General features: G+C 41.9%; 1 protein-coding gene across 4 annotated transcripts in view; it reads left to right on the top strand.

The window, feature by feature from the left end:
• The window catches only part of TBC1D5 (TBC1 domain family member 5), a 728,182-nt gene that overhangs the window by 460,999 nt on the left and 253,793 nt on the right, over positions 1–13,390 (top strand). For all 4 annotated transcript variants that reach the window (XM_088463373.1, XM_088463358.1, XM_088463381.1 and 1 more), the window contains 3 exons: positions 473–523; positions 1,685–1,754; positions 3,553–3,725. In XM_088463373.1, coding sequence (XP_088319499.1) covers positions 473–523; positions 1,685–1,754; positions 3,553–3,725 — 294 coding nt within the window. The remainder of the gene's footprint in view (positions 1–472; positions 524–1,684; positions 1,755–3,552; positions 3,726–13,390) is intronic.

Raw genomic sequence — 13,390 nt, 5'->3', positions numbered from 1 at the left:
GGATACCTCTGTACACAGCAAGATTACTCACCTATCTGCAAGACTCTTTTTTTCAAACACTATTTCCCCCATACATAGTCCTAGAAATAAAATACTGATAAATCCTGCCTATTATTATATATGTATCATTTACATTTATACTGTATATTTTTTTTTATTTGTATCACTATATTTTATACAAATTCATATTTACATATAAGACATAAGAAATATACATGATCATGATTCTTTGCTTAGCTGGCAATAATAAATGCCAATGATTCTGTCCCACAGATAAATGTTGTCTTATTTGTTCTGCTATAATAACCTAAGGATTAATGATTGTCATAACTGTTACAAAGAAAAATATGCCTTTTATTTCATATGTTCCAAAACAAACAACTTAAAAATAGCTATTTTTTTACCCAGAAGTTATTGACATTTGAGAATGCAAAGTAAAGGATTTATTAATTTATTTCTTTTTTGTTTACAGTGAAGAAATGAAAATTCTATTAAATCCAGATTACCTGGAACATGACGCCTAGTAAGTTAGAACCCTTTACCATGCTTAAATGTACTTGTTTTAAGACCTCATTTTAAAACTTATAATGTTCTGTAGCAAAAGTGATCTAGCCTTTGCCCAATTTGTAAATGACTTTATATTTCAAACAATGTGATTGTTTTTTCCCCTTTAAATCAGAGGTTCCCAAACTCCGTTCTCAAGGCACCCTAATGGTCCAGGTTTTAGGGCTATCCATGGTTGTGCTCAGATCGTTAAATCAAAATACTGATGTACTAATTAAGTCACCTGTGCCCAAGCATGGGTATCCTTAAAACCCAGACTGTTAGGGTGCCTTGAGGACCGAGTTTGGGAACCTCTGCATTAAGTAGTTTAGCTTTTGTGTTGTGGGAGAATGTGGATAACAGGTACCACACTGGATGACCAGACTCGGGGGGAGTCATGCACAGAGGAGTAAAGATGGTGTAATAGCAGACATACAAAGCACAATTCACTTCTCCATGTTGTGTGCTGGCACACACTCCTGTCATTATAGATATCCTTCCTGATGCCATTAGAGAAACATGCTGACAGTTGTAGTCAGTACAATTAGAATGCACTGACCAGGAAATGGTAACTGCCCTCCCTGGAATGTGCCGGCTATCTGTGTACTGCTGCCTGTACAACTGACAATAGAAACATGTCCTGTCCACCGGCAATTGCCATGGTCTAATGCTGCGTAATAACTGCCAGAAAGGGGGAGGAAAATAGCCATGTTTGGAATACTCCCAGATGTGTGTGAGTTGAAAGGGTTCTTGTCCTATCCAGGGAGCCACAAGAGGGTGTGTTTTATTTTGTCACCTACTGTATAAGGTTCAAGAGGTTATTTCTACATTCACAAGAGAGAAGTTGTAAGTAAACGAGTATCATCTAATGCAGGAGGATATGGGAGTCAGGTAGCAGAAGACAACTGTATAGGGAGGAGTAATAAAACAAATGTCAATAAATATGAATTATTCTGCGTTGTGCAGGTGAGATGTGTTCCTCCTCATCCCTCCTTAGCTGCCTCTGGTGCTTGTTACACAATGTCCTGTAGATTACCTAACCTGTACAGCAGTCTCTTGTTTGTAACATGAGTTCAGCAAGGTATTTGCATGTTCAACATGTTGCATTTGGTGTATAGTAATATAGATATTTTCTTTCTAGTGCCTTGTTTTTAAACCTTATGGAAAGCGCAGAACCTTGGTTTTCCACATATGAACAAGATTCCCGCAAGGTAAGAAACCTAAAAAGCTGATATGTGCACTGAAGGTCATATTTGTATTTCTGTGTATTTTCCACTTACATTGATTTTTTTCCCCTAACTACTTAGCCTAAAGTAACATTTTCTTATAGTTCGATTTTAGTGGTAAACCACAGGCAGAAGAAAAATAGCCAGTATAAACTTGTTAGTCTGAAGAAATAGCTATTTATTAATTACTTTGACTCCTCACTATGTTTTGCTGCTGGCTTGTTGCAAATAAAAATAGCATCTATACTATGTTACGGGTTACATTCTGATAGTATAACAACAACCGGATTTTCAGTCTTCAGTGGCTTCTGTACTGTTGCTTGGGAACCTGTAAGCTACCACATGCGGAAGTAAAGCCGCACATCCACTAGGCGAGGGGGCACGACAGTATGACTACAACATTGTAATCGTACCGTCGTTGCTGTTCCCCTGCAGTGCCTACACTGAACGATTGATCATTCAGTGTAGGCACATCAATCATCTCTGAACATGGGCAATCTGTCATTATCGGCAGATTGAGACCAGCATGTTCAATAAATAATTGATGTCGGAAACGAACAGCGGGAGCACGCATCGCTGGTCGTTTCCGGCATAATAGTGTCTGATTTGTGCACGATTACTGCGCGATTGCACGATTACGATGTCGTAATCGTGCAATCGCTCAGTAACATCGCGTAGTGGATATGCGGCTTAAAGGTTTGACACCTTCACTCTGCTACAGAACTTAGGGGCTGATTTACTGTATAAAACCAAAAGAGATTAAATGAGGTATTATCCATTGCTACCAATCAGAATCTAGCTATCATTTTACAGAATGCACAAAATAAATGAAAGCTACAATCTGATTGGTTGCTATGGCACCTCCACTAGTCATCTTTGGAAGGTTTGATACATTTCCCCCTTATGCTTTCATTAAGGTGACAATGTTTTGTTAATAGTATTCTCTTTTGCAGCCCCTCTTGTGTACAGCTGCAGAACGGGTGTAAAGATTGCTACACATGGGCCAAGCCTTTTTTCTCAGACATACTGTAAATTACTGAGCAACAGCAGCACTGGCCAGAGTAGACATTATTCGGCACACAGGCCAATAGAGCAGGGCTTCCATCTGAATCTCCCAATATACCTCTTAATCAATTAATTTAGATTGTAATATTATGAGGTATCTCTTTTGTTTTGTGGCAACACAGGCTGCCAATTGCCCAGTATTGATCGAACTACCCATTCTTCCTGTATTGAAACGGTTGATGCTTATTGCTCATAAATGAGTTGAAAGCAAAAGCTGAACATTGGTTTCCATCGTAGAAAAAAGAATAGCACAGAATAATTTCATTTTTTTATATTAAAAAATGAATGAAAATATGTAACAATAAAATAAACCATTAGACCAGAGGTTCCCAAACTTTTTTGAATCACGGCTCCCTAGAGTATCAGCATTGTTTTCACGGCACCCCTAAGCCAAACGTTTGTTAATGAGAAATTCAGAAAAAAATGTAGTAAAGTGCAGTAAATTGTACTTACCTGTCATTTTTAGGTTCAGTTATGTTGTGGGGGACAGGTTTGCGCTTCTGTTTGTCCACATATAAACATTACATTGACCATAAATAATTAGAGTTGGTGCTGGGCCACCAACCTGAGGCACCCCTACAAGTGTCCCAAGGAACCCCAGGGTGCCATGGCACACAGTTTGGGAACCACTGCGTTAGACAATTAGGAAGCTGTCACAAGTTCTCTGCCTTACAAAGCCGGCAGCTAAATGTAATCGGCTCGTTCTTTCTGACTGCAGGAGAAAGACGCAATGCTATCCACCATGCCGTTTGCCAGGCCCCAGGACATAGGGCCTTCAATTGTTATTGTGACAAAGGTGAATTACATCCAAGACCAACTGCTGAAGAAACACGATATTGAGCTGTACATGCATCTCAACAGACTTGAAATCGCTCCTCAGATCTATGGATTGTGAGTATGGAAAACATGGTTAATAAGGGTTATTCTTAACAGCTCTGCAGTACATGCAGTGATTGTATTGAAAATATTTTGTTAACAAGCACAGAAAGCTTTCCTGAACAATTAGATGCCTACATCCACTCCTTTTTATTTATTTTTGCACTTTACCAATTTAGGGGCAGATGTACAGATGTGTCCACATATATTATCCTCCGTGTGTTACACACAACTCGTGAGTGTCATGTGACTCGGTAGCGCAGATCATCTTTTCAGGCGACCAAATGCTTCTTATTTGCAAAGTGGTGCGAATAGTACGCACAAGCACCTACTGCTGATTAAAATGATATGCGGAATGCCTATATTCTGTGTGTGACTGTGGGTGTATCTGCATGCAAAATGCTACGTTACAGTGTCAGTGGCTGTGATACTGTAGCGTAGCATTTTGCATGCAGATACACCCACATTTTGCACACAGAACTTAGGCATGCGAAATATCATTTTAATGAGCAGAAGCTGCTTGTGCGTTCTATTCGCATCGCTTTGCGAATAAGATGCATTTTAAGGGAAAAGTCATACGAAAGACGCACGGCGCTACCGAGTCACGGCATGGCGTGAATAGAAGGGCTGTTTAACGGGCAATGAGGCAAGATGTATGTGGGCACATCTGTACTAAGCGCTGGAAAGTGATAAATTGGAAAGTGATAAACTACCAACCAATTAGCTCCTAACTGTCATTTTTCAAACACAGCCTATAACATGGCAGTTAGGAGCTGAGTGGCTGGTAGTTTATCACTTGACAATTTATCATTTCCAGAGCTTAGTACAGTCACTTGTGTACTGTATGTGTTAATACATACACTGCAAAACAATTGCAATAGTACTCATGTACTGTAAAGAATAAATTGAATGATGCATTAAATACGCATAATTACTAAATAGAACCTCACCTATCACTTACACAAGGTAAAGACGTCTATTTTGTTGGTTAAATCAATATTCATGAGTGCTGTATGTACCCCATCAATTAAGAAGGAACCCAGTGAACATAGGGCCTGATTCAGCAAGGAACGCAAATGCTAATGCGCACGCAATCGCCGGTTGTTTCATACTGTTCATGTGTATGCATCGCAGTGCGCATGCTCGAACTAGCCATTGCGATCGGAACTGCCATCGCAACTACTACGCAGACCCATCGCTGAGCAATTGAAAGGAAGTACCGTTTGGGGGTGGTATAAGAAACGCAGGCGTGCCAGTGCATTTGAACGCATACATTAGACACTGTGATGCCTTACGCAGCCTGAGCTCTCACTGTGTGTAGGAAAGTTAGCAATTTAGTGGTAGGGTCAGACATGCCTTAAATGTGGGAGTGGCTCCGATGTACTTCGATGTTTTGGCTGGATTGCAAGGTATTACTGATGTGTGAGAGGGGAAGTGGGCGTCTGCATGTTGTCCATGCGAGTGCTTTACAATTGCAATTATTAGAATACTTTCACAGCAGAACTGCTTGCGTGATTGCAGCCGCAATCGCATCAGCGATCCTTGCTGAATCAGGCCCATAGGTCAGGCCTTATAGTTATCACTGAGTTGGTATCTCCGTAGTTTGTCTGATTCCTGGGAAATTGGTAGGCTGGACACTGGTTCTACCCACAAAATTATGCCTAAACTGTGTGCATGTGACAACTCCATATTAAGTATTATAGATAAGAAGATATTACATTACTTTTATTACAGCTATCTGTATTTCAGATTTTATATCTTTTTCTGAGGATTTCCATTATTTATTTTTTTAAACAATGTACTCTTTATTGAAGCATGAAAGTACAAATAAAAAGTAATTGTAAAGAAATGGTATATTACATAGTATACATACAGAACAAAGAAGAACATGAGTATCTGTATCACCTTTTAAATGAATCTGTGATGACTTTTTTAATTAAGATCTTTACAGTAATCATTAGAGGGAAACTACAGTAGCGTACAGTTTGATAAATATAAAATATTGTGTAACATTACATCAGCAATGTATTATCTAGCTAAAGCTTACAGAAAAAGCTGCCTAGAAAAAAGCAGCACTTTCATAGAAAACCACTTACATTGTATGTATCACGCTCCTGTAAAGATCACTGTTGTAGTATAACTTTCCACATTGAGCGCTGTGCATACTGTAAATATTTCATGTACTGTATAAAAACAGAAATTTAAAAAAATTAAGTCTAGATAAAAAAAAATATCTTAATTGATATTATTGTATAAATCTGCTCAGCCAAACCCCCAATATTCTGTGACAGTTGAGAATATTTACTAAAACTTGTAAAAAAGGAAAAGTGGAGTTGATGCCCATAGCCGCAAATTAGATTCTTGCTATCAAGGGGCGGACTAGCCATAGGCATCACCGGAAAGAGTCCTGGGGTATACTTACTAAACTGCAGGGCCTTAAAAGAGGAGATGTTGCCCATAGCAACCAATCAGATTCTACTTAACATTTATCTAGCACCTTCTAGAAGATGATAGCTACAATCTGATTGGTTGCTATGGGCAGCATCTCCACTTTTAAAAAAAAACACACTTTAGTAAATAGGCCGACGTGCCTATTGAGCTGCCTGTTGGCCGGGTGATTGTCATTTTTTGAGATGTGCTCCCTGTTTGAGGCCCACTCTGCACTGTTACCGGCAGCCCCTAGCTAATGCCCAGTGGCTAAATGCAGCTGGTAACAGGCAGTGCAGGTGTGGCACTCCTATATTATGGCCGCTTGCTGTTTGTCCGGGGCTGAGTCAGCTGCAGGGTCCCGCTTACTGCAGGGAGAGACCAGCGAGGACCTGGAGGCTCCCAGCCAGCATGTACCGGGGTAAGATTCCCCACTGAGTGCACACTGGTTAAAGAGGTTAAAGATCTGTATATGGCGCAGTGAATAAAATAATAAAATTTTTTGCACTATTATAAAAACATAATTAAGAAATATTTGTGACGGATATATTTTGTCACAAAATGGATATGTTCACAGTATTACTCATACCATATATCACTTTACTAAATTTAGACTGATCACATAATCTATTCACATCTAATATAATTTCTAAACTATTTTTTCTAAACACAATTTCTATACTAGCGAATCACATTAATCACATAAGGGTAATATTTATTTTATTTTTATAGATTTCCCCATAGGCAATTTTTTCCAATATAATTTATTTATAATTAATATTAAGAACAACTCTCTTCTTTAACTAGGATTTTACACAAATATTAATGAATAGGAATGATACTATCACTGATTTATATATAATTTTAATATGTTTATAATGAGATACCCACTATTAATATTGGGTTTGACAAACACTGGTTACCATTATACGAATTTTATACTTACCTTTTATGTATGCATTAATACCAATATTAACTCAAGATAAATACTTATTTAACTACTAATATTTACAAATAAATATGGACTGTTATCACAGAAATTATGTATCTACTATTCCATACATTCACTGACAGAATACAAAGTAGTATAAAATTTAAATAATGAATTAACTATTTCCCATTATTAATATAAAGATCATAGATCCATTAAACATGGGAAATAGTAGGCAAAGGAGTTAATTAGATGTAGTCTGACATTTGAAACATGCCCCCATATGATGCGGTAATTAATGATTGGCCTATGTAAGTTTAAAAGAATATCCGGTTCACCGGCTCTGGTTAGCCTGTCAAAGCGATAACAAAATGCTTGTTGGCGTTTGCACTATATCCTTGTTGGTCTCTGTCTACTACTTATCATGAAGCAATAATCCTGATAAACTGTTTCCGCCTTGCAATATTAGACTGACTGCAGCTGATAAGTTGGATCCGTATCAGCGTACAGTCTGATTGGCATGACTAAATATAAGCACTGTTTGTGCAGTCACATATGAGCAACTATTGATCATTACTAAGCTAACGGCAGGACTGCTTATTATTGAAGCCAAGTAAAATGGCAAATGCATTCTAGCTAATATAGCTGGATGATGATGTATAGTAAAAATCATTCCTATGTGAAATAAACAATAGTGTAAAGCAGTGACGTCACAATGGAGGTGCGGGCAGCACCCGGGTGTCACCCACCAATAGGTGACACCCGGGTGCAGACTCCCCCTCAGTGACAGGAGCTGAGTGCTGCGCTGTATAATTAAGTGCAGCACTCGGCTCCTGACACTGTGAGGGAGCCGGACGGCAGTGCACACAGGGCAGTCCGCACCTCCGGCACCCCCCAGTAATAAGCACAGTGATGGGACCAGCATCCCTCTCTGCACCGGGTGACACCGCGGGGAAGGACGCCACTGGTGTAAAGTAAATCAGTGGCTTAACAAGTAAGCAAATATCTATTTCAGAGTGTGCTATTAAATAACATGTAAGAGTGCAGTTGCACTGTATGCTTACAGCAGCAGAGAAATTACTAAACAGACGTTAAATTGAATATAAAATACATAGAGGGAAAATATATGTTTGATTAAAACGTAATTACTATAAAAACACAGTGGGATATAAGCATATTAGAAAGCTGGGATCGAATTGTTACATTTCTTGCAACAAAACTTGTAAGTTGCAACATTTATTTGGTACTGTACTCTGGATACCATTCTACTTAGAGACACTGGGGCCTATTCATCATATGATGAAAGACCCGGAAACCATGCGGAAACACTAGTTTCTGCACATTTCCATACTCGGCCATTCATCTTCAGGGATCCCAAATGGACCACCTGAAATTCAGCTAACTCTGAAAACTGAAAGTTTTTGAAGTTTGCTTGCGAGAACAAGTGCCACCTTGAGATCTCGGATTCCCGATCCTTCCTATGGGAAGGAGTTCCAGGGATGCGGAGAGGGATCTGAGCGGATCCTTTTGCCGCCTTCTCAAGGACTCCTTGGCGGCTTTGCCACGCATGCTTAGCCGCGGCTACGGGGTAGAGTCAAGAAACGCAGCTACTTCTAAAGCAGCACTGCTAACCGTGGAGACAGCTGCTTTTCGGAGCAGCTGTCCCCGCACCGGAGCAATGATGAATTTTCCCCCGCTGCGAGTTGGATACTTAAGTATCCCTCACAGCGAGATCATTACTTAATCATTGTGGGGCATACTGTCTCTGATGATGAATAGGCCCCATAAACTGTATAAAAGAACTTTGACAAAAGGAAATACATTTCCACTGTTCCTAAGAAAGAATATATGTTGAAAATGAAATGAGTACTAATATGCATATGAGTACTTTGTAAATGTGGGTCAAGTATAAATTAGTACATGTTAAACTATGAAAAGAAAGAACTGACCAACGACATATCATTAATCACCTTACTGTTTCCTCCAGTATATATACGATCTTTGTACACAAATACGTGATCAACAGACTAATGCTGGAATTTAAATGGAGTTTGAGACTACCTAAATGTAAATATCTGTTATCCGTCTAAAGGCCATATTCAATTAGAGGCGAAAAGCCGGATCTTCTCTCCAAATTTAATTCCAGACGGAATCCGCCAAGGCGGAAACTCAATGCAATGTAATAGGCAAAAAAGTTTCTCCAAAGAATAGCAGGTGAAGAGTGCAAATTCTTTATTTTGGGGTGCAAATGTGGGGAAACGACCCAGAACCCTTGGGACAGTCCCCCAAAGGACAAATCTCGGAAAAAAATTAGATAAAAACCTAACACCTCAAAAAAGTACTTCCATTTTTGGGGCGAAAAAGTAAAAAGTGGGGGGACAAGCATAAAAAGTAGCAAAATAGACTTCTTGGGGGTCTGCGAGGATGGGTCAGGTGTTTTTGGGATTGCAGGTGCATGTAGAATGTGCGTTTTTTAAAAGTTCACTCTTGAAACCTTAAAATATGCTAGCACCCATTTAGAAGTACCCCAAATTTGACTGGACTACTTATTTTCACCAAAAAATACTGCTTTATGCCATTCTTCACCACTTTTGCAAATACGCTAAGAAGAAGCAATTTGAACAACTTAAGTACCCCAAACACTTTTATTAGAGCTATTAGTACACGTCTACATTGATTCCCTATGTTAGTGCATCTTTTTTTGGGGCACAGACTGATTGCCCACTTCTGACAGTACTTTCCGCCTGTTCCGCATTCGCCACTTTCCGTTTTCGCGTGTTTAGGAATTGAGTTGGGCGAAAAGCGAGGACGCTCACGAAAAGTTTTCGCCTCTGAAACAGGCGAAGGAGGCGGAAAGTCAGGCAGGCAAAACTTCTCCGACTTTTCGCCTCTAATTGAATATGGTCCTATGGCTGAATAATTAATTGCAGCATGTACCCTATCTATGTGTCAGCATACAGCATTCCTAAATATGTCCAGAATAATATAATACATATAACCCACTTTCATTTATATGCATAAATAATACAAACGATCGTTCCCAACCCACGTGTAATTATCTACATTGTGATACTCATGAACCAAGGACAGAAGACTATATTGAAATACAGTAAGACCAAAAATAGGCATATAGTGTGTTTTTGATTACACATTTCATATTTAATTACACTTTCTACATTATTATTTTTTTATATTTCCCTATATTAAATTCTGATTATATTTTATTTATGATTCAGTAACAGTTATATTTTATCTTAATCTATGTGCGCCATATACAGATCTTTCATCCTCTTTAACCAGTTTGAATTCAATTTATTTGTGGGAGCACCCCCATTCCCACGCAGAAATTGATCAATTTAAATTTGGGAATATTAAGGGGCATCTCATGTGTGATTGATATTTGACAATAATTTCCAGTGCAATAGATACTGTCTTTTTTTTCGCAACTGAGTGCACGACACAGGGGGCCATGGAGCACAGGCCTCTATACACTGCCTTAGAGTTGCTGTGCTGTCGGCCGGGCACTGGGAGACTTGGAACAGTCTGTCCTCTGCCTTTCACAGCCTGCCCTCTGACCCCTACCTGTCACAGCCTGCCCTCTGACCCCTACCTGTCGCAGCCTGCCCTCTGACCCCTGCCTGTCGCAGACTGCCCTCTGACCCCTACCTGTCGCAGCCTGCCCTCTGACCCCTACCTGCTGCAGCCTGCCCTCTGACCCCTACCTGCTGCAGCCTGCCCTCTGACCCCTACCTGCTGCAGCCTGCCCTCTGACCCCTACCTGCCGCAGCCTGCCCTCTGACACATGTGATTCATATGTGTCCCTTATTAAAGGGATGATATGGCAACCACACATGTGTGATTCATATGTGTCCATTATTAATGGGATAATATGGCAACTCTGGTCACAGCCAGCCCTCTACACCCTGCCTGTCACAACCTGGCCTCTGAGCCCTACCTGTCACAGCCTGCCCTCTGCCCCCTACCTGTCACAACCTGCCCCTCTGCCCCCTACCTGTCACAGCCTGCCCTCTGCCCCCTACCTGTCACAGCCTGCCCTCTGACCCCTACCTGTCACAGCCTGCCCTCTGCCCCCTACCTGTCACAGCCTGCCCTCTGACCCCTACCTGTCACAGCCTGCCCTCTGCCCCCTACCTGTCACAGCCTGCCCTCTGACCCCCTACCTGTCACAGCCTGCCCTCTGACTCCTCTGTCACAGCCTGCCCTCTGACCCCTACCTGTCACAGCCTGCCCTCTGACCCCTACCTGTCACAGCCTGCCCTCTGCCCCCTACCTGTCACAGCCTGCCCTCTGCCCCCTACCTGTCACAGCCTGCCCTCTGACCCCTACCTGTCGCAGCCTGCCCTCTGACCCCTACCTGTTGCAGCCTGCCCTCTGACCCCTACCTGCTGCAGCCTGCCCTCTGACCCCTACCTGCCGCAGCCTGCCCTCTGACACATGTGATTCATATGTGTCCCTTATTAAAGGGATGATATGGCAACCACACATGTGTGATTCATATGTGTCCCTTATTAATGGGATAATATGGCAACTCTGGTCACAGCCAGCCCTCTACACCCTGCCTGTCGCAGCCTGCCCTCTGACCCCTACCTGCCGCAGCCTGCCCTCTGACCCCTACCTGCCGCAGCCTGCCCTCTGACACATATGTGATTCATATGTGTCCCTTATTAAAGGGATGATATGGCAACCACACATGTGTGATTCATATGTGTCCCTTATTAAAGGGATAATATGGTAACCCTGGTCACAGCCAGCCCCCTACAGCCTGCCTGTCACAACCTGGCCTCTGAGCCCTACCTGCCACAGATAGCATTGTTCCTTCCCTCTGTCCGCCAACCTGCCATAGCCTTCCCTCTGTCACCCACCTGCCTTAGCCTGCCCTAGCCTGCCCTCTGTCCCCTATGTGTCACAGCCTGCCCTCTGTCCCCTACCTGCCATAGCCTGCCCTCTGTCCCCTACCTGTCACAGCCTGCCCTCTGACCCCTACCTGTCACAGCCTGCCCTCTGACCCCTACCTGTCACAGCCTGCCCTCCTTCCTCTACGCTTTACCCAGGGTCATCTTGAGGGCCGTTCCAGGGGAGTGGCACACGAGGGTGCCATGCCATAGGGCTGCCTGTGCCACCCGTCTCTGTTGAAAAGGGAACTCCACTCTCTGACCTGTTACTGATAGGTTGGGTAAGGCTTCTGTAGGGGGCTGGGGCAATAATTAATGTGTTTTATTTTTATTTTCTGTGGAGGACAATGTGTTTTATGGGTTTTTTTTTTCCTGTGTAAGACCATGTATGTGTTTTGTAATAATGATAACAATATTAATAATAATAGTATTAATTATGGATATAGTTGGACTTGGGGAGGGGACGGAGCACTCCAAATTTTCTCGTACAGTGTGTCAGTAGACCTGGTTGGAAGCCTGTGTTTATGTTTATGTACACCGTATTCTGTAGACTGCAATCTGTATAGCCCATGAGTTTTTGTGATGGTGCCGCACTATTGTGGGTCTGTCTGCTAGAGATTTTGGAATCTATGTTCAGTCTCGTGGGAGGGAGGACTGTGGAGGTTTGGGATTGTCACAGCAGCTTAAAGGATTGTGAGTGTTGGGGCTACTAGACTACCAAGCATTTTGATACCTTCCACACAGATGTAGTGATGTACTAATCCCTCCTACTTTGGTGTTTGTTCCGCCCACAGTTAATTTGGTTGATTTGTTGTACAGTTGACTTAGTTCCCAATCCTGCTTGCTAATACTGTTTTACAATGTACAAGAAAAATTATATCTGATACGTTGCTACGGATTGGGTAAAGGATTCCGACACTGTCGGTAGGTATACTAACTCTTCTCCTACCCCTAACCCTCCCTTCCTGGTGCCTAAACCTAACCCCCCCTCCCGCATCCTAAACCTAATCCCCCCCCCCCCTTGTGCCTAACCCCCCCCGCTAGTGTCTAACCCTAACTCCTAACCCTCCCTCTAACCTCACTACTTACCTTTGGGATGCCAGCTCCGAGCTTCTGACAGGTGTCTGGATTCAGGCACCGATATTCTAAGCGCCGGCATCCCCTTTGCCGGGATATTGACCATATCCTGTTGCTACGGGCAACACCTCCATTTTTTACAAGTTTTAATAAATTTAACTAAAAGCCTCCAATTCTATAGGCCTTACACTCCTTTAGACATTCAAAATAGGGACTGTTCTACTAAATAAACAATTCTTGACATTTACAGTAACACTGTCATGTGCTGCATACATAGCTCATGCCTAACGCTGGGTACACGTTAGGCCATATATTGGGAAACATGTAATTTT

This window comes from Taudactylus pleione, unplaced genomic scaffold (genome assembly GCF_031769625.1).
Source record: "Taudactylus pleione unplaced genomic scaffold, aTauple2 ptg000053l, whole genome shotgun sequence".
NCBI lineage: Eukaryota > Metazoa > Chordata > Amphibia > Anura > Myobatrachidae > Taudactylus > Taudactylus pleione.
The sequence above is the reverse complement of the archived record's forward strand: the minus strand, read 5'-3'. Positions and strand labels throughout refer to the sequence as shown.